The 21,786-nt window shown below is 43.7% G+C and overlaps 1 protein-coding gene across 1 annotated transcript; it reads left to right on the top strand.

The window, feature by feature from the left end:
• The first annotated feature begins 125 nt into the window (after positions 1-125).
• DERL1 (derlin 1) lies at positions 126-16,012 on the top strand. Its single transcript, XM_032181992.1, has 8 exons — positions 126-409; positions 1,919-2,030; positions 5,149-5,213; positions 7,413-7,439; positions 9,591-9,686; positions 10,144-10,196; positions 11,362-11,472; positions 13,305-16,012. Exons 1-8 carry the CDS (start codon positions 257-259, stop codon positions 13,441-13,443), a joined length of 756 nt encoding a protein of 251 aa, XP_032037883.1. The 5' UTR covers positions 126-256; the 3' UTR covers positions 13,444-16,012.
• Positions 16,013-21,786: the final 5,774 nt, after the last annotated feature.

Genomic DNA, 21,786 nt, shown 5'->3' with positions numbered 1-21,786 from the left:
CCTGGGAGCCGCGGGGGGTGCTGGGAGATGTAGTTTCCGCCCCGCGGGGGTGGCGGAGCCCGCCCGTCACCTGGCAACGGGCTCCGGAGCGGGGCGGGGCCGGAAGCGGCGGCGGCGGGGCCGAATTCGGCGGCGCCACGTCTGGGCTCGGGGCCTCCCCCCGGCTCCTTCCTCCCTCCCTCCTCCTCCGCCGGCTCCGGCCCCGCCGCTCCCGGCCCGTCCCTTCCCTTCACCTGAGGGAGGCCTCGGCGGCGCCATGTCGGACTTAGGCGACTGGTTCCGGAGCATCCCGCTCATCACCCGTTACTGGTTCGCCGGCTCCATCGCGGTGCCGCTGGTCGGCAAGCTGGGCCTCGTCAGCCCCGTCTACCTCTTCCTGTGGCCCGACGCCTTCATCAACCGCTTCCAGGTAGGGGCCGCACTACAGCTCCCGGCGTGCCTCGCGCCGCTCCCCCCATAGAAAGCAAGGGGGTGCGGCGCGCAAGGCACGCTGGGAGTTGTAGTGCGCGGCGGCGGGGCGGTGGGCTGCAAGCCGGGGTTTGGCCCCTCTGTGAGGGCGAAAGGCCCCGGGGCGGCCCCGGGCACCCACCCGGCCCTTCCCCGGCCTGGGGGGAGGCTGAGCTCTCCTGCACCAGCCTGTGCTGGGGCCGGCCCCCGCCCTGCAGCCTCCAAGGTGACACGGGCTGGGTCCGCAGGGCCCCTGCGAGGCAGACAGGGGGGCGAGGTTGAGCTTTTTGGAGTTTTTTCACCTCTCATCCTCGTGCTTTCATGCTTAAAATCATAAAAAGCGTGGCGGTAGCTGCAGGTGACGTGCTTGGCCCCTGTTACGCCACGGTGGGTGAGCAGGCAGGCACGCAGCTGCCCCCAGAGCGAGCTGGGTCTGGGCATATCAGGGTGAATTTTATGCATAAAAAGTGCTTTTTGTGGCCCTTAGCGCTTTATGCTCGTGTTCTGAACGTAAAAGGTCACGTTTGGGGATTGTCAGCCTGGGTATGGCTGACGTAAGTTGACTGCTGAAGTCCTGGAGCTTCAGAACAACGTCGGTCCTCTGTGTTAGAAATGTTGAGGCTGATCACAAGGCAGACGTGGTCTTTTCTTCTCCTGTTAGGAGGTCACAGGTTCATTTTTTTGGTACGCAGATGTTTGAGGGGATTGTCCCCTGGTTGAACTGAAAATGAAAGTGAAGGAAGCAAAGATCGCCCCTCCTTTAAGTTTATATGTGCTCATTGCATCACTAGTAAAACAGACTGAGTGAACAACAGCAACAAAAAAAACCTTGCTGTCTGTTTGCTTCATGTATTTTCCCCAAAATGTAATAGCTTAAGCGACTGTGTTTTCTGTAGTTCTGTTAAACCTTCTGGAACTATGATGCTCAGGAACCTAAAGAGCTATTTGGAAATGTTGCCCATTCAATATCGAGCTCATTCTTAAATGGCCAGACATTTTCTATCCTGGCTACGTGCTGCTGTTCTCTGTGCATAATACCAATGGCTGAGAGACTCTAAAGCAGGTAGGAAAAAGCTCAGAGTAGCTTGTGCTGTCTGAAAACATATGCTGAAGGCTGCTTGTGAGATCCTGCCTCAAACAGGTTAGAGAGGGTTCCGTACAGATGCCTTTAAAACAGGCCAGCATCCTTGCAAGCAGACCTCTTTTGCACCACGATAAAGACTCAACACTGTGAAGATGTGATGGAAGTGCTCCTGAAAGTTGGGTGACTTCAGTTGTAGTCTTAACAGCTTTGCTCATCAGATTAAAAACCAACTGTAGAGGCTGCTGAAGCAGCAGTAGTTGCTTTTCCATTTTTTTTTTTTTTGTTTTGTTTTTGCAATTAATTGGTAGCAAGGCAGAACAAAAAAAGCTGTGCATATGAATGCATTCTGCAATGTATAAACGTGTCCTTCTCTTTTCCTCTGGACAGATCTGGCGGCCGATAACTGCAACTTTCTTCTTCCCAGTGGGACCCGGGACAGGTTTTCTCTACTTGGTGAATTTGTATTTCCTGTACCAATATTCATCACGATTAGAAACAGGTACGTTGTCCGTGAAGGTGTGTGCATGTGGGAAACTCTGCCCGGAGTTGATAGAGACCAAGCATTGCCAAACAGCTTCTGTTGGGATTGATGATGGGACTGTGGCAGGTTTGGGTAGAACTGGGAGAAAGATGGCTCATCTCTGTGCCCACTTCTCTCAGTCAAAGGGAAAACTGCTCTAAAAACTGATTTTGTTTCACTGCCTCTTTGCCTGTGGCACAGAGCTTGTTCATTTAGGATCTGAACGCGATACTTCCTTTCAATAGAAAGGTGTGGTGCTTCTAATCATTGATTTCAGGAAACGAGGGAGAGAGACAAGAAGACAGCTTTACTTCTTTTTTCTTGTATCTTATGTCCTTTAACATTAAAGTGTGGTAGGGCACGTGTAATTTGTAACCATTTCAGCTTTTCCTTTTATTTTGAAAGCAATGGGGCTTACTTGTATTGTTCTGTAGCATATGTTGAATTGAGAGAGACCTTTGTACAAATGAAGCGTATCCTTCTGTCAAACAGGAATGTGAAAATATTAAGGAACTGGTTGGGTTTCTATCTCTAAAAAGAGATTGTTGTTATGAGGTAGCTTCACGTGGGACTTTTTTGCATCACAGAGTTCATTAAAACTAGCAAAAAGTATTTCAAATCAAGTAAATTTAGGAAGCCAAACTGAAAAAAAATGAAAAAACTGAAAGCATTTATGAACGTAATTCCAGTGTAGTTTTAATGGAGCCTTAGACCTGATGGTATAAGTGGAAATGGAGGAAATATGGGAACCCCTGTGGGTGGAGAAGAAGTCCTCAGTCAACCTGTCTTCCAGAGAGCATTGTGGGATCCCTTTTTTAAGTCAAGTAACAGGGAAACGGAGGAGGGTGCCCGTTGCATTTGGCTGTTTCTCGATGAAAGCACGTGGCAGTTCAGTTGCTAAAACCAGCTCCTCCTTCTCTTTAAGCCTTTTGGTGTAAAAGGTTATGAACACATGCTACATGAAATAAGAGTTCTCGATCAATATATGCAAATCATAAGACATCACTGCTTATACTAAAAAAAATACTGTAGTTATCTCTGCTATGGCAGGTGGCTCATGGAAGGAAGTCAGGTCTTTCAGCAGTGAATTTACATTTCTGCCACATACATCTGGATTCTGAAGCTGAGAAGTCAGCTGTGTTGTTGTGTGAGGCAATGCAGTTCACCTGCAAGATCAAGATTAATTTTTCTTAGTGTAACCGAAGTTCTGGATTAGGTCAGTGCTTCCTTTCTGCAAAAACTTCTCGGATCCTTTGCACTTCTGCAAGTGGGAAGTTGCTGTGTGTAAGCTGCTGATACGTTTAAAGGTTGAAATCAGCATAGACCTGCCTCCTTTTATCAGTGAAACTGAGGAAATGAAATTACAGTTTTCAGGGTTGTACACGGCTTTGAGCATGCACTAGTGTTGCGTGCTAACTTCAAATTTATTAAGGGAAGAGCTTCAGTTGTTTAAAAAACACCACAACCATATGGCTTTATACTGGGGTTGTGTTTTCCTAATGAGCTGATGTCCAGCTACCTGAGGAAAATGGGATTGACGTGGTTTTGCTTTGTTTCTGGTGGTGAAGAACGTAACAAATGCCACCAGGGAGACCGCAGTGGGAATATTCGTTGTTGCCAGCAGTATGAATGATGAGATTCTGAGCCTGCAGCTCCTCGCCAGGTGCTGGATTTCTCCTGGGCCCTGCTGGATGCAGTGGGCTCCTCAGTCCTGTGCTGAACTTCTTGGGAGCCTGTAGCTCAGTTTTCTTAAATATGAACTGGAAATTCAACTTAAATAGATTGTCTTGCTAGTTACTAATCTTCTAAATAATGAGATATTAGAAACTTTTTATTTCCTTTATTTCTTCATGTTCTGGAGGAATTCCTCAGTGTTAGTCAGCGTTAGTCAGCTTCCTTTCTATTTGTTTCATTTGTCTGGCAACAATAAGGAGAAAACTCCAATTGATGGAGTTCTCCAGCTTTAAAACTTTCCAGAAGACTTCTTCAAAGTGTTTTTGTTTTTTCCTGTCATATAACTTGCGTGGCTAAACTTAAATAATAAACTTAAAACAAGGTTGCCATTTTAGTGTTTTTACGCAGGCTGAGTCACTCCATTTATTTAAAAAGAATGCTAAAAATGGGTATGTTTTCTTTAGATTCTTGAAGACCTGTAAAATAGTTGTAGGAAGCCACATTGTGCTAATATTACAGTGTCCTTTCGGGGTATTTTGATGTTTAATAGCAAGTAAATCAGCTTGCTTGTGGTGTTTTGGGTCTGTTTCAGCAGAATTCTTGGTCTTTCCTTGCCTGTGTGAGGTGATACGGAAGTTGATAGGAATCTGGCTCAAATGCTGAGGTCTGTGCCATGGACTGAAAGATTGAGAGCCTGTAATTTTCATGTTCACAAAGAGTTGGGGGGTTGTTTTTTAAGCCTTCTCTCTGCCAGCTCATAAACTGAAGAGGGCATCAAAAGATAATTTCATTTTCTGTGACCTGCAGGGAATGTTATTAGTTTTTTTTTCCACTGTCCTGGAAAAAGCTGACATGTTTTAAACAGGCAATCAGACAAGCAGGTCAGATTGGATGAAGGAACAGAATGCATGGCACGTTTATACTCTCTGTTACATACGTTAACTTCCCTGGAGTGTAAAAAGTCACATCTCTTGAGCCTGACCAGATGATGCAAAAAGGATGCAATTTTCCTAAGTAAGGAGTAGCTTTCATGTGACTTGATCAACTTTGCATCTCTGCTTTTGCTCTGTACGTACACTTTTTTATTGTGTGCTTCTGACTGGCAACTTCTCCAATTTGAAGTCTTGTGAAGTAAAAACTACTTATTTCCAGAGTTAGCATGTTGTTTGTTAGTTTTTTTTTTTTGTTTGTTTGTTTTTTTTTTTTGTAGAGCTGTTGTGTGTACACTTAATGAAATAGGTCTTAAGTTTTAGTCTTGAAGGTTGTTATAAAGCTTTTTAAACTTAAAAAATAAAAGTAATAAACCACTGGCAGTAGTTAGTGTAATTCTCATCAGCTGAAGTTTTCTTAGACTTCAGAAGATAAAGTCTTAATTTTTTAACCAAGATACCACACCTGTCCTAACAATTCTTTTTATTTCCAGGGGCTTTTGACGGAAGGCCAGCAGATTACATGTTCATGCTCCTGTTCAACTGGATCTGCATTGTTGTATCCTTCTGTTTAACATATCATGAAGCTTTTAGAATATTTTGGTTCCAATATTTCTGTCTGAAATATGTTGAAAGACCAAGTTTTAGCAGCTAACAGTTCTACAATGTAGTAAAAGTTTATAGGTGAACTTCTGTCTTCCTGGAAACATAGTGAGTGGCTTGCAGGGACAACAGTAATACGTGTGCTAACACAGGTTTGTAATTTGAGGAGTGGAGTTGTGCTTCGTAAAGCTCCACTTGTGCTGCAAGAGCTTCTGTAGTGCTCACTGTATTACTTCCAGTAGCCACTTCTTGCAGCATGGGCTAGGAGTGAGTTTAGTGTGCTTAAGCTGCCACGTGCAAGCAGGTCTGATCTCTGCTGTTCCCTCAGTTGGGAATTTGGGGTTACCTCATAACCTCAACCCTTACCTGCTGGGTACAAGTCAGCTAAGGCTGTGAAAGCAGTGCTGAGACGTCTGCACTGAGCCAACTTCCTGAGTCTCGTTAGGTTTCAAACACAAAACTGGGAGTTGTTGGTAGCAGACGGTTGTGCTGCCACTCAGAGGGATCCTGACAACCTGGAGAAATGGGCTGGTCGGGGGTTTTGGGGAGCCCAACACAGCAAAGTGCCAAGTCCTGCCTCTGGGGAGGAGCAGCCCTGTGTACCAGGACGGGCTGGGGACTTGCTGCCTGCAAAGCTCTGCAGAAAAGGCCACGGCACTCCTGGAGGACAGCAAATTAACCAGGAGCCAGCAATGTGCCCTTGTGGCAAAGGTGGCCAACAGCCTTCTGGGCTGCGTTGCCAGCAGGTTGAGGGAGGTGGTGGCTTCTCTCTGCCTAGCTCTGGTACAGGAGAAGCACAGACAGACTGGAGCGAGTCCGGTGAAGGACTGTAAGGATGGCTGAGGAGCTGGAACATTGTATGAGGAGAGTCTGAGGGAGCTGGGAATGCAGCACGGGAGAAGAAAAGGTTCAGGGGTTCATCCATGTGCGTAGCTACCTAATGGGGAAGGATTAAAGGAGGAGCCAGACTTCTCTGGTCCTCAGAAAGACTGAGGGGCAACAGACACAAAATAAACCACAGACAATCCCATTTAAATACAAGAAAGAACCTTTTTACTGTGGCACTGGTCATAGACAGGTGAAGGCTGCCCAGAGAGGGTGTGGAATCTCCATCCCTGGAGGCGTTCCCGTTCTGGTTGTGCCACTCCTGGCCTCCTTGCAGCAATTTGCAGTGGCACAACTGGTAGAAAAAAGGGAGCAATGATAGCATGAACCAGATACAGCCGGGCAAGCTACTGTGTAGAAATGCTGCTGCCTTTATCAATAGAGTAACCATCTCTGGTTACATTCCACTGCATGGAGAGGGAATTGTTATTCCTGCTAGTCCTGTTGAGCCGCAGCTGTACTGGGAAAGCAACCTGTGTTTAGTTGTGTTGTTAAGAAACCCATCAGCCTCGTTGTGGTTGCAGGCTGCTGGCTGTGAGCTATGAGAGGAGTCTGATTGTGTCTTGACGTTCAAAGTGGTCATTTGAAAGCTTCCAGGTGCTTGTTCCGTAGATGATGTAAGGGGTGAGCTGAATGCCTGAGCTGGGAAGGAGCTCGGTGCCATTGTACGTGCGTTCGTGAACTGTTGAAAACATTCTGATCATAGCAAAATTCTTCAGTAATTGTTTCTGCCCAGCAGTTACTACAGCAAGCAAACCGTCTGAGTTCCAAGGCAGGAAAGTGATGTTAAAAATGTCCTTAAGAAATCATTCATTTTCTATGACCTAGTAGCAATATTAGATATTTTCGTCTGATTTGGTATTTCTTTTGTTACAAAGGCATTTTAGTCTTTATAATACAAACAAAGCACCAAAAACTAGTGGAAGAAATGACCTGCTGTTATGAAAGGACTGGCTGAGTTTGTAGCTGGCCAGTTTCATCGTGGAGGGAGGCCAGCGCATCTGCCAGGTGCTGGGGTAATGGCTTGAGGTGATAGTTCCTGTACATCAATCACTTCTCAGTAGCCTTTCAAGCCAAGTGTGCAAGTCTGTAGATCACTGGAGGTTTTTCGTTTTTCCAGTGCCTGACTTAATACTTCCCAAGAACATTGTTTTCATTGTAAGCGTTTAAATTAAAGGCCTTCCCGTTTATGTTCAGTGTGTGTGTAGCTTCTTTTTCTCCTTCAAGTCTGTCAGGTTTTGCTGCTTTTTCCTTAATGGCAAAATGACAGATAACTGGCTTGGCCATGGACATGCAGGTAAGTGCAGTGCATATTTTTAAAAATAAGTCTTCAGCTTTCGGACTATTTAATGAGGGTCTCAGACTATTTAATGGCTTTTTAGCCAGCATTATCTACGTAAACACAGAGCATGCTTAAGGTAGGTTGGTTTAGTTTATGTCAAAACAGACTGGCTCTGTGTGTATTATTGTTTCTTTTTGAGTTTGAGTAGTTTGGGTTAACCTCAGCTGCCATCACAAGCTCGTTTCTGAATCTTCCATCCATAACCTAGTTAGGGAGTCAAGGAGCGAGAAGCAGCTTTCACAGTCAGGAAGTTTCTGCCTGTCACTGATGTGGACCCAAGATTTCATCCATGTACTGTTTTCTCTAATGAATGTGGATCTGCATTCTTACTTTTTTAAGCTAAAAATGGTTCCTGGGTTCGTTAGTCTTCTCAAATTCAGTCCTTCTACTTGCTGACAGAAGCTCTTTTTGTGAAAAGTACAGCTTCAGATTCCTATCAGAACTGTGAAGTGCAAAATCCTCACAAGAATGATTAAATAGCAGTCTGAAGAAGGAGTTTCAATGAGGGAGCTCTTATCTGCCCAGATGTTAAGGGGGGTGGAAATAAAGGAAGCATTTCTTGAATACAGCAGAGCATCAGATACAACTGCGTGCCTTCAGCCTGCCTCTGCTGTTCCATCCTCATCTTATTTCTGTCCCCATCACCCAAAGCCTGCACCAATATCTCTAATGCTCTGTGCAAGATTATCTTAGTATTTATGAGATCATTTATCGGGCTCCTCTGGTAGACAGAAATAATGATTATGCATCTGCAGTCGGGATTGAATTCTGTGAAGGGATGTCCATAATTTTGCAGTTCATTCTCTTTTGCTGTGGGGAAGACTCCACCAAATTGTTCAAAAAAAGGCTGATGTCATGCTGTTTGAATTTTAGACTCTGTTGGTTTGTATCTTTTTAAAAATAAAGCTAAAATTGTTTTAAGTCTGCACACAAGGTACTGCTTAAAAGAGAGTCAATTGTTTGGTATAGAAATGTATTTTTGTTAGAACTAGGGTTTTTGGTTGTGTAGAATGAATGACTTGAAAAGTGAGATGATAGAGTAGGACATCTGGGCCTCCTATGTCAAATACTTGAGAAACATTTGTTTTTTCATTGAAATAAAAATAATTTTAATAAAGAATTTAAGGTGCCTGTGTGAAGAGTCAGACTCAGGCTGGTGAAACTTCAGGCTTGGGGAAGGCCGGGTTGGCTCTGGTATGGCAGCTTTAAAGCGGAGCCTGTGAATTAGTGCCACCCTTGAAGGGATGAGTTTTATCCTCTCTTCCAGTCACCTCAGTTGGTTTGCGGTGTAAAGTCTGGTTATGGCAGTGCTGGTAGCACGCTTTTTGGTTCAGAAATCAGCAGCAGGTACCTGCAATAGCCCTTTCTATCTGTTTCACCAAAAAACTCCAATCAGCTGAAGTACAGCTGCAGTAGGGGGCAGTATTAGGAACAGGCTCCTCTCCCAGCATGGAGCAGGGGGTGACCTGAAGCTCTTCCAAAAGCTTTGCCTAATCAGGTTGTGATGCTTTGCCGTGACACCTCTGGCTTAGCCCCAGATGAGGATGTGTTGGGGTTACTACCTTGGACTGTAAACAGAAACGAACATGGCACAAACATTGCTGATTGTTGTAGGTGTGCTACCCAGCAGCTGGGAGCATTGGAATTGGCCACGGCTGCTGTTCTGCGTAGTGCAGGTTGCTTTGGAGCCCTTTGCTTTGGTCTTGTGCTGCTGTAGCTACACGGCTTGGGACATAGGCATTTTTAACATGTGTTTAATCATTTTATACCTGTATCAGGAATTGCACCACCACCTGTTTTGGCTTCCATGCTCATCTCAGCTATCATACTGTAGCCTAATGGGGCACTGTCTTCATTAGCAAAGTGTTTTCCAACACAGCAAAAGAGAATGACCCAGGATGTTCTCTTGTTTAGCTTCCTGATCTTGTGAGCAGAACCACGAGGTGTGGTGGCAGAGTTTCTGGGGCAATCTTTAAAGACTTCGCTGATGCATCATTCTTTTAAACCATTTTTGAACCTTCTAGCCTCTTGCTGCCTAAGTTTCTTAGACTTCCGTGAACGTTATGGTAACTTTTTGCCTCTTTTATTTTGTTTTTAATATTACAGTTGCTGATGATTCCACTCATCATGTCAGTACTTTACGTATGGGCCCAGCTGAACAGAGACATGATTGTATCGTTTTGGTTTGGAACAAGATTTAAGGTAAATCAAACAGGTCGTTGGAAAGGTTTTTGCCTGGAAGATGCATGTGAAGGGATTGAGAGACAAAATATAAGTATTTTTTCCCCTTAAAGATGTCCCATGCTCTCATAAAACTATACACTTGTTTAGAAGCAGCAGAGACAAGTCTCTTGGTCTTTCATATGGTGTCACTCAGTGTGGCTTTGCTGAAAAGATGTTTCAGATGTAAGCTTGGCATGAAACATAGACTGCAAAAGGCACACGTACTTAAATATTTAAGTCAGTATGATTTGTCTAAGCATGGTAGTGATTACTCAGTTTAGAGTATTCTACCTTATTAGTTAGAATCTACTTAATATATTAGGATTTGTGTGATGCTAAAACGTTGAGATTCTCATCATACATACTAGTGCAGTGGAGTTTGAGCAGGTTTAAGTAGTAATCCACTTGAATTTACATTTTCTGCATTCTTTTTCAGGCCTGTTACCTGCCATGGGTTATCCTGGGATTCAACTACATCATTGGTGGATCGTACGTATTAACAGATGTGACCGATTTGAAGTTACAAAGGCTTTTGCAGCTGTTTCTTATTCCTGAATTTTGCAGCAATGTTAAAATAAGAGGCTTAAAGTTGTATAATTGGATTGATCCCTCTCAGTGTCATATGGTGATTAAGATAAATGCAAAGAGGGAGATGAGGATGTGGGAACTAGAGAGTGTAGGTGAGGAGAAAGTAATAAGAATTTGATTTATGTTCTAGTAGATCCATGCGTTAGGCCTTTTCCTTGCTAAAAGCATGATGACCAGTGAAGAAAGATTTCATCCCATGTGATGAGCCATTATTACTGGTTTTAGAAACAACTTAGCTTGCCTCTGATAAGTGTTGTTACTTCGTTCCATCAGAATCTCCTTCAGTGTGAAGCTTTTATCGGCTTGTGAAACAAGGAAAATGGCAATAACAAGCCTGCGGGGTGCCATATTAGCACTTTCTCTATCTGGTGGTTGGTACTGCATTTCTTTAAGTGCTCTCATGCAGAAATCCCCTCTTTGTGCTCAGCCTTTCCCACCGGTGCCCTGTATTGACGGGGGCCTCTTGGTGACGCTGTAGCACAGCTGGTGACAGTGGCAAGCGATGTGCTGGGTTTATAAAAGGAGGAGATACGAGTGCAGCAAAACCAAATTCCCTTTTCCTGGCTGTGCCTCCCACTGACTCATCCGTCACTCGAGAAAACTGCTTGCTGTTAGATACCTGCTGTTTCTATGCATGACAGCAAATACTCAAGGGCCTCCATTCAGCAGTGCTCTTGCACAATTGGGAACAAAACAGTACAGCGGGAGACAGGTTGTCCAGCAAAAACAGCCGTAACTTCTCAAGCTCTGCAGACTATTATTTCAGACACTAATAGCTATACGGTCTAATTCCCTGAGGTAAACAAGCATTTAATTGCATTTTCAGTACAGTCTGCAGAGATGGCTTGGAAGGGAGGGTGGAACAGCCTGCTGATGTGTTGGCACTGCAAGCTGGCCCTTCTAAAGAAGTGGCTGCAAAATGCTGAGGAAAGGGGAATTTTCCGTGGCTCATGGCCCTGGCAGAGCCCATGGCAGGTGAACAATAGTAGCTGGCAGAAGATGGTCACTCAGTTCTTTTTGTGGAAGATGGCATGTGAAACTCCTCTTTTTTTCTTTTGCTTTGCAGAGTCATCAATGAGCTGATAGGAAATCTGGTTGGACACCTGTATTTCTTCTTAATGTTCAAATACCCGATGGATTTGGGAGGAAGGAATTTTCTGTCCACACCTCAGTTCTTGTAAGCTGGCTTTGTGCTTTGTCTCACCATGTATTTGGGCCGATTTTTTGGGTTGTTTATAAGGACATATATTTGCTAGGATTGCAAGGTGTAAAATACTGTGTTAAACTTAGTCTGCTTCAGACTATGGTAGTGATTGTGTTGCTGTGTATAGATTGAACCCTCAAAAACGTTGAGTTTCTTGCAGATGGCCGGTGTTCTTTGTTACCACTACAGGTTGCTCGTGTCCTTTACCCACTATTCAGAACAAGAGTAAAGGTTACACCTCTGCTAGTGAATTACTCTATAGTAAAGAGACCTCCCTGCCAATTATCAGAAAGAATCCATCACATTCTTTTAAAAATTTTCTCTTGTAAGTGATCTTTTATCTGTATGTCCATGTATCATTGCAAAAGCTACCAGTTTAGCAAGCTGTAACAACAACAGAAGTCTGTTGCAGATTTAAGTGCCATAATACGAACTCAACTCTGCAGTTGGTACAAGTCACCTTGGCTGAGACTTCAGGTCTTGGATTCTGAAGTGCTTTCCTTGTAACTTAATCGTTGTTTTTTGGCACCGAAATATTAAGATCAGAAGCTGAAGATTGTAGCTTCAGTTCCCCTTGTCCTCATCCCTTTTGGGTTGTAAATATTTTTTTTCTCTACCAAACCTTAGTTAGCAATTCAATTAATTAATAGTTTGTCCTTTAAAAAGATTAAAAGATGCAAAGTTGAATTCCCATTATATTTCCTCTGCAAGTTTTAACGAGAAGGGAAGCTTTGTGTTTGCAAGCCCTACTGCTAAACCTGGTTTTCCTTAAAGATTAGAAGACAAATGTTGCTTTAAAATGTCTTTCAGGGTAATAACAGCTCTGAAACTACCATCAATCTTGTTGATTATATGCAATTCTCTTGATTCCTCATATGTGTATTTAATTTTTCTCTATATTTGAGAAGCAGGAATAGAAGTACTGAAAACACCTCTAGAGTGAAATAAATTCTGCTTCTGTACTGTAAAGTTTTATGAAAAAGAAAAAGCTGCTGTCATGAATTACAGATACATTTAGTGTAATGAAGATTATACAGGATCATTTTTCTTCTATAAAGGAATCTGGTTTTTATGTTTGGGGCTCAGATTTTCTTGAAGAGATTCAGGAAGAGCCTTCCAGGGGCTCAGCATAATTACCTATTTATTGTAGACCTGAAATGACTCTGCAGTGATAGCATCCCAGACATCCCACTGGTACCTGCAGAAGCTGTGTTTTAGATCCCTATGTTTAGCTGGTAGCCTAAGTTGGATGATAAGGTCTTACAGCCCTGATTTGCTCCGGCCAGGTCACTTGAACTTTGATTTCAGCAAAAACACTGCATGCTTGAGCCTGTTTCCCTTGGTCTCTGGTCCACAGTTCTGCAGGAAGGTTTATTTAGGGAGCAGTGAGATAATTGGATGCTGTGGTAGCAGGAGCTTTGTAACTATTGGAGAGAGATGCTCATAAGTAATTTGCTGTTTTTTTTATTACTTCTCCAGGAAAAAAAAAGGAAGAGAAGTGAGGGGAATTAAGTTTATATCACAGCATTCATTCTGAACAATGAGACTCCCTTATCATCTGTCTTTTCCCTTAGCTTGGATCATTGTTCATATAACCACATCCTAGGGATGTAAGTTCCCCAGGATTTCTACTTCTCAGTGTACTGGGGTCTTAAATTTGGAAAGAATCCTGTGAGGTACTGCTATCAAAAGCTAGTTGTAATGCAAAGTCTAGCAGCTGAAAGGAAGTCCATGGAAAAATTGTCTGGTAATTACCTCCAAGCTACAGCTATTTCTTAAACTTCTTTTCTTCTGGCTCATCCTAGGTACCGCTGGCTGCCAAACAGGAGAGGAGGAGTGTCGGGCTTTGGTGTCCCACCTGCTAGCATGAGAAGAGCTGCGGAAGATCAGCAGGGTGGTGGAAGACACAACTGGGGCCAAGGTTTCCGGCTAGGTGACCAGTGAAAAACATCTGTCCTTGGAAAACAGCAACTCCTTGTTTTTAATTGCTTCTAGGACTGATCCTTCCTGGTGCAGAGCTTGCTAAAGAACTGAGCTCTCTGTAGTGCTGTTGGATATAACCGATTGGGAAGAATTTTTCTGGTGCAAGAGAAAATTACAAAGTCCAGAAGGGAAAAAAAGTAGATCTTACTCCAGGTTGTCCAGTAGTGTCCAATTTGATTCTGCCATTAAAAAAAAAAGCTGCCTTTGTACAGTATTGTCTGTCTGTCACAACAGGCATCCATTTTGCCATCTCCTTCTGTGATGCGATGGAGCAAGCTAACGACGTTCTGTCCCACCTGGTAATTAAAAGCTTCAGCTGCAGAGTAGAAGTAAGAATCCGGTGTATGGCAGTTGGGTCAAACTAACCCCAGAGTTTAGGAAGCTGATTTTTTCATAGCTGTGCTTAAGTCCCAGGGTCTTTGGAAACATTACTTAAGCGATATTTCTGTGCCGTGTTCATAAAGTAAAGTACAAATGTTTTATTTCCACGACTAAGCTATATTTCCAGAGCAATTTTTTCTTGCCATGCATCATTTGTCCAACCTGCTACAGCACGGGATGGGCAAGACTAAGGAAAAGAGGGCTTTCGTTTGATATGGCAATAACAGATACTCAGAACTGAAATGATAAATTCTTCATGTCATGTACAAGGCTTGCTCTACTTAAATTGAAGCTGTCTGGATTGTTTTCTTCCTGAGATCTTTGAATTCTTGGCTTCAAGGTTTCTGTTTTGATTGTAAAATTGGATAGCACAAATAGTAATTTACAGCTAGAAAATGTAACATATCATTGTGGTTAAAGGGTTCTGACTACAGCATTATGTTTATATTAACTGAATCTACGACTTTCTCTTAAAAGCTTTAAGACATCAAAGAATCAAAGCTGGAAATAAACTTTTCCAGGTTCAAGATAAAATAGAACAGATTTTTTTTTTTTTTTTTTTACTACAGGACTCTCACTGGTGAATGAGAAACTACGTACACTATTTATTAGCGTCTGTATTTTTCTTGTAAAGCTTTTTGACATGGAGAGGGAAATGATTCTGTGCAGGTTTCCTAGTACTGGGTTCCTGTGGGCAGAGCACAGGGCTGAGATCCAGGAAGCTGTAACGCTAGCTAGTTACTGACTTACTGTATGAATCCGAGCAAACTTATTCCTTATCTCCATTTTCCCAGTTATAAGGAGGACTCGTGCATGTCTCTTAGGATTCTTAAAAAAGAAAAAAAAAAAAAGTAACCATCCCTCAACTTCCCTGGGTGGGAGCTGCTAGTGAAAATGGAAGGCTTAGGTTCATGTGAACGACGCTTAAGCTAAGTTGGAATATGGTTGCCCCTTTTTTTTTTTTTTTTTTTTTATAGTAGGAGGAAAAAGCACTGTCACTAGGATGAGATCCAAGTCTTTGAATTTCCCTTTTGCTTTTTGTCTTTCTTTTTACTGGGTGGGTAGGGCACAGCAGGCTGTTCTGCCCCAACGTAGGTATCTCAGGTATTGATAAGTAGGTGAAGTGAATCTGGGCCAGAACGCTTTTATTACTCCGTTTTTTTTTTTTTTCCTTCACTAAACGTGGCTAATGAAGGTTGATAAACTTGTAAATACTTCTCGATGTGAAACTGGGTGGAAAATCAGCAGTCAGACTGGAAGTCTTCAGCTGGCTTGCTTGCAAAATATGCATGCTCCGTGTCATTGTTGCAGCTCCCTTTCGTTGATCTGGCTTGTGGACAAATGTGGAAAACTGGTAATGATCACAGTGAGTGCTTAGATTGTACAGGAGCGTGGAGTTCAGAGAGAACCTGCCATTTCTGTCCATTCAGTGATAAGTTCTGAAGATGTTCTTGTCTCCGTCTGTCTCTGTAGAAAACGGTGGGTGGAAAAGAGGACTTCAGTGTTGTAAATACTAACCTGTTGTTGACCAGCACCTGCTACTTGATGGCCAACTCGAAAAGTTTCAGAACCATCAGCTTTAGAGGAGTCACGGTGCAACTGGTCTTTTTAGTCATAAAATATCACTGCCTCCAAACTGGTATTACCTTGTCTTCATTTTGAGTCAGGACATAACTGCAAAGTGAAGATGCAGTAGTCTGTGACTCAGCTGAAACTCCGGTACACTCACCTTGCACAGCTCCTTTGTTACAGAAGGAAGGCGTGAGTGGGAGGAAGCACGGCAAAAGCCCTTGTCCTGGCCCTGTGCGGTGTGCTGGGTCTTGCTTTGTTAGTGCATCCTCCCTCTGTAAATTAAGAGGGAAAGGATTTGTGAGGAAAATTGGCTTCTGGTAAGTCCTGGTTTGCTTTGAGCCGCTTCAAGTCAATTTACATTGCTGTATGGAAGATTCACTGTAGAATTGCATATTATAAATTCACTTTGTTCATTTCTCACCTGTCATTTGACCTGAAGCACTATTTGTCCTCCAGCGTACACTGACAGCGGCAGTCTCTTGCTAAACGAGTACCTCCTTTCTTATTTTGTACAGATAATTTCCCTTTTTGTAATCACTTTTTGTTGGCAAAGTTTTAAATTAAAGTTTTAATCTGTTATTGTCTCCGTTTCGCTAAATCATAATGCGGTTTAGGAGAAGCCTTCTGATGTGCGTGTCTCCAGAGGGTGTCTGGCAGCTGCGTTGTGCCACCAGCTGCTGTTGGTCAAAAGTACTCTCAGGACAGTGACCTGTTTTGGGGGGGAGTCTCATCTCCTCAGATGAGTTGCAAAATCATAAAGATATTTTCTTTGTTCATCACCGTAAGTTTAGACAGTCTGTCCTTCCTGGTTTATTATCCTGTTGCAGTTTTTGGGGGCTATACGCAACTATTCACACTGTTTATTGTCCTCTGGGAGGAAATATCCGTATATTCACACGAGTTTTGTGGGATTGATAGAGATCAGTTAATTTCCCAGTAGCTACCTTGGTATTCTGCAGCACCCTCTGTCAAGCCCGGTAGGCACAACTGCCAGAGTATTTGAGGGTCTGTTACCTCAGATGATTTGGAGACAAGTTTAGCATCATCCAAAAGACTGTACTGGTCCTCGTCCTTCATCTGACTGCACTTTTTCAGCTTGTTACTATAGAGGTGCCGAAGAAGACCACGGACTCATACCTGAGGTGGTACGTGAATTTGTTGAGCTCTTTTAAGCTGGAAAGTCTCAGTCCATGCTAAATACACCAGATACAGCAAAGTGACAAATGCTTTTGATTTTGCTCAAGCTGCATAAGTGGTCAGTGGGAGAGCCAGGAATATGAACTCAAATGTCTGGTTCTGGAACACTTCATCTTTCCTTCCGATCACTCTGTCTTGTCAACAGCTGTTCTCTGATAGTTTAGTACTGTCATGCAGCCAGTGTCTGACTGAGAAATGACCTGTTTGACCCATCTTGTCATCTGAGTGCCACCCGAGGAAAACTGAGGGGCTTTAACTTGCAGAGTAGCATATTTGCAATTTAGTGTAAGGTTGTTTTTATGTTTGTCTGTCTTTACCTTACCAGGGAGGCAGGCTACATTGCCTTGGTAAGTTAAGGTAGTAAGTTGAAGAGGTGCACCTTAATTTAGTCTCAAGCTTCTGATCTGACAGGTCACCTAATATCTTCACTTCTGCTCTTCATACTTAAAAGGTAGGTGATTCATATTCTTCTCTGTGCTAGGATTAGGATGATTGATCAATTTGTACTTGCCATGGTATGACAGGGCACTAATTTTGGTGGAGATGCTCTTGGGGCTGTTGTTGCATGCAGTAGTAAACAGCTTTTGGTTTTGTGCATCCCTAGGTTCTTATTTTGCCATGGATAGTAACAATGTGACTCGAAATCTGGTATCGAGTCTATCATCGTGGTTTTATTAATGAAATTAATTATGTAAGATGTGCATATTAACCAGAAATACATCTAAAAGATGACAATGTGCTGTTTTCTTATTACTGAGAAGATGAAAGGTGACTTTCATTTCAGAAAAGATTGAAAGATGACTTAATGTTTTTCAAGCACACTTTCTTTGGTGATGAAGGGAGTGCTGTTTGCAGCAGTGGCTCACCCCTTTATCACCTGGAACATGATCTAGGAAGAGTAAATATAATGTGAGCAGAACTTGGAGCTGCCATTAGACCTCAGATTAGCTCTTGAGGCCAAGTTTCTTTAGACCAGTACCTGTCAGATGGTTGTCCTTTGTGATGGGGGTCGTGGCAACTGCAGGCAGCATTTGAGAACAAAAACACTGCAAGCTGTCATCTTGCATGGGAATGTTTGCGTTCACTTCTTAAAAGAAATGTGTTCAGCCCCTGAACTTGCTATGGATTAAAGGACAATGGGTAGATCCCTGTATTAATGAGCATTGTAACCAGTGGTGTAAGGATGTTGCCTGCTCAGAGGTAAAGGAAAGGTAAATCTCTTCACCCTATGGTGTTCACATCACCTTACAGTGGTAGTTAAAAGTAGAAAGCTTCTTTATAGTGATGCTTCCCTCTGTTTTCAAGTTGTTGTTTTTTTGGCTAGTTGTAGTTAACCCTAGCGGACCTCTCAGCTTGTTTTAAAGTCAAAAAACCTCACATACTTCAACTGGAAGGGCTCTTTGGGAGCAGTTGTCTTCATTGAGACTTGACTGGCATCGCTCAGTGTTGTCTAGCAGGTGATTAAGTAAAAAGTTTGTTTTGCACCCATGAGAGGGGAGAAGACTGGGGGGGTGGGGGGGGGGGAGCTCTGCATTCCTAGTGGAAGTTTCCTAACAGGTCTGCTGCTCTCGTTGGGGTCGTTGTGATCTGCTTTTTAGTTTTCCTGTATGTTTTAGTGAGAACAGCATTACTTCGTTCAGATCTTCCTTTCCCCTTGGTGATCTGAAACTGTTTAAAACCGAAAATGTTTTAGCATAGCACTGGAGGAGGAGCAGGGATGGACTCAGCCTTCCTCCACCAAACCTGCACCCGCTCCCTGTGCTTGCTCCGAGCCTGGTTCTGCAGTGGCAGGGAAGAGTCTCTCAGGAATCACTGGATCAATCACCAGCTCCACCTGCAAAATGTGAATCTGCATCAATTTACAGAGCCCGAGCAGGTTGTAACAGGAACTCTTCATCCATTGCCTGCTGTGACAGCCAGTGTATATGAAGAAGAGCTTCAAACCATTTTCAGAAGCTGTCTTGATACTTAAAATCACGGGCCCAGGAGCAATACTGATTTTACAGCAATTTATAATCTTCTCTTGCTTCTTCTGGTGCCTGTTGTGCAGGCAGTAAATGACCAGTCACTTTTTTTTTCCCCTCTTCAGGGAAGAACCAGTTTAATACCTCTTCCCTTGCTCGCGGTCGTCTCTTTTTCAGCTGTCACTAACTCTGTCTCTCAGATGGTCTGATGAAGGTGAGTAGTAGGGCTCAGAAAATTTGTCCTCTAATTCTATATATGCTCTGGGAGCTTGCTCCTGCTTTTCCAGAAAAACTTGTGTCCTTTTTTTTTCCAGCTCTGTTAATTGGGTGTCTAATGAATTCTCCAGACCTTCTCCTAGTTCCTGAGCCAGCCCTAGAAGCTGTGTGTAGGCAGAGATTTGGGATCCGAAGGGCTGTGGCAATGGTATGATGGTGCCATTCTTCCCAAGTGGAAGGAGAAGCAATCAAACCCAGCTCTGCCCACATCTTGCCTGGGCTGCCTGTCCCTACCCTGTGCCTGGCATTACGAGGGTTCACCAGGCTGTGGAGTCCTTGGACGGAGACATGGGGTTTTGTGGTTCAGAAAGACATCCATTAAGGAAAAGTTTTTCCTCTAAGAATGCATTTTTCCCGCACCCTTGCACTCACTCTGCCCTTTCAAACCATTTATTCTCTGTAATGTGCTTGGGGCAGGGGATTGGAAGGATAAAGGAGCAAGAGAAATTGATAGGAGTTGATGCCTTTTAACTTCCCTGGGCAATGAGATAGGGGATTTTTTCCCCTTCAATTCTACTATCAGTAGAGTATGTGGTGTGGTGATGTGCTTGAAGGTCTAGTAAATCCCTAAGAACTGCATCAGTCTGATTTCTTGGAAGCAGACAGGTACACTAGCCGTACAGCTGTGTTATTTGGTTGAGTAACTAAGTGGATGGGGGACGTTTTAGCTGGATGCAATCCCCGTGCTGCAGGATCTTAGCTCTGTGGCTGCCATTAGAGCACAGCTCACCGAGGCCAAATAATTACTCCATAATTGAATGCCAATGCAAACAACATAAGCTAATGCATTTCCTCCCCTATAGAAATGCTTTGTCCTCTAAATCCGCTCCTGCCAGCTCCTCAAAGTCATCCTCCAGCTTTTCATGTCCCCTTGTGCATCTTAAATTAGATCAATAACTTCCTGGGCTGGCTGTGGTGGAGTGGCTCGCTCCACAGAGCTGCTTTCTGAAGCTGAAAGCAATGCAATCCCGAGGAAATCCTGCTGAGTAAGGAGTGTTTCTGGTAATGTGTAATCGAGTCGTGATAAGAGCAGCTAATAAAGATAAGGTTCTCAACAAGCGGCACGGGACAATGAGCAGAGAAATGGAGAATGGAAAGCAGCGTGATTAATAATGACCCCTAGCTGCACTGCTCAAAAAGAGGAGAGAAAAAAAAACACTAAATATCTTCAAGGGATGTGTGGGCATGTTGCTGACAGGGAAGGAAACTAGGAGGAACATAGCAAAAAGGGGGGCAGGAAAGCAATTGTGTCCATGTAATTGCCAAGGTAACACCTCTGACCTCAGGGCAGGGTATCCAAGTCTTGATGCCTCCACAGCTGGAAAGCCAGAGGGAGTTCAGTTCCATTTATCTGGGTTGTTTCTTTGTTTTTAACCAATGGAGAGGGGCTTATTCCTGCTAATTTGCTGGGGGAGCTTCTGTGGAGTAGGAGTGGGTAAGCACAGGGCTGGGGAGGAGCGCCCTGCCGTGGAAGTGCCCTCAGGCATGAAGCAGGATGTCCTTCCCGTTGGTGGCCTTTCCCTTGGCGTTATTGCCACTGCCAAGGTCACTTGTGCTGGATCTCTACCTTGTTGTATTGCTACTATTTTATTTTTATTTTTCACTCAAGCGAAATTTGCCTGTGGGCCAAATCAGTAGGGCTGACACTTCCTCATTCAATGGTTATCTCGCCTACATAGCTTTGATTTTTCCCTCTTCCAGAGGTGTACCTTAAAATTTCAAGCTGTTGCCCGAATGAGGGCAGTTCTGTGGACTTGCATTTATTTCTGACAATGCCACTGTGTGTCAGGCTTCAGCTTTACTGCGTGCGTGCTAGAAAACAGTCACGGACTGGTACTGCAACCCCACTGAAGAGCTGGTGAACACAGGTGAAATGGGAACAAGAAATAAGTGTATTGGTGTAATCTAGCTTTGAATAGCAGCAGCAGCAGATAGGATGCGGGCATAATTTCCCTCCCCAGTCCCTGTATATCTGTTTTGGAAACTGAGAGGTGATGGTTTTAAGAAGCGTGTAGTCTGGATCATATTTGAAGCATTAATCTAGTGTTGAACAAACAGAAGTGCCAACAGAGAAATCGTTACTTGCGTATGGTAATTCAGGGAGAACATAAATCCAGAAAAGTGCTGATCTTCCTAGCCCAAGAGTTTGAAGAGTTTGTGTCTTGGCTTGTCGAGGTACCGAAGGCTGTTGTACAGGAGCAGCAAATTAAAATCAGTTCTGCAAGGCATGGGAAGTAGGGCAGATCTAGCTTTCATCGAGAAATGGATGGTGAAAGCCTGATAAGCTCTGAATAGCTCTTCTATTTAATCTTATGCTTGTAACAGCTTTCACTTTTTTTTTTTTTTTTTTTTTTTAAAGCATGAACTAAGAACGTGAGTGCAGGTTGCTGAGGAGACATCAGTTTTGGCTCTACCACTTCTGAGAGCTCTAGGAGGAGGCGCGCCGCGAGTTGCTGCAAGAGTCTGCTAACGGGTCGGCAGGAGCTGTTGATGTAAAAACCGCCCCATGCCTGCATCCTTCAGTTCTTTTGCAACAGCGTAGGTAAATCAGCAGCTTTTGTCATGAAATTGGGATGAAGAGCAGACCTAGGAGCTGCAGTTCTGGCATGCTGAGGCCGCAGATGGCCATAAGCAGTGGCTTTGGGAGAGGTGGGAATCGCTCTTTTTCAAAGGGGTGTCAACACTACGGTGAAAATGCACACGCTGTGTGATTTTGCTTGTTGAAGGTCAGTGCGGCAGCATCTGCAGTTCTCCTGAACTGATGGGTGGTGCTTTCACTGGGTGAAACCATTTTTCTCCTGCCAAGGGACACCTGGAAGTTGTTTGTGAGCAGAGGAGGAAAGCTTCAGCAACCTGTATGACTTCAGTTCCCCAGTCGCTTGTATAAAAAATCTCCTTCGAAATGAAAAACGTG

The sequence above is a fragment of the Aythya fuligula genome, chromosome 2, assembly GCF_009819795.1.
Source record: "Aythya fuligula isolate bAytFul2 chromosome 2, bAytFul2.pri, whole genome shotgun sequence".
Lineage (NCBI taxonomy): Eukaryota > Metazoa > Chordata > Aves > Anseriformes > Anatidae > Aythya > Aythya fuligula.
Note: the sequence above shows the minus strand (reverse complement) of the source record. Positions and strands in the feature narration are given on the sequence as shown.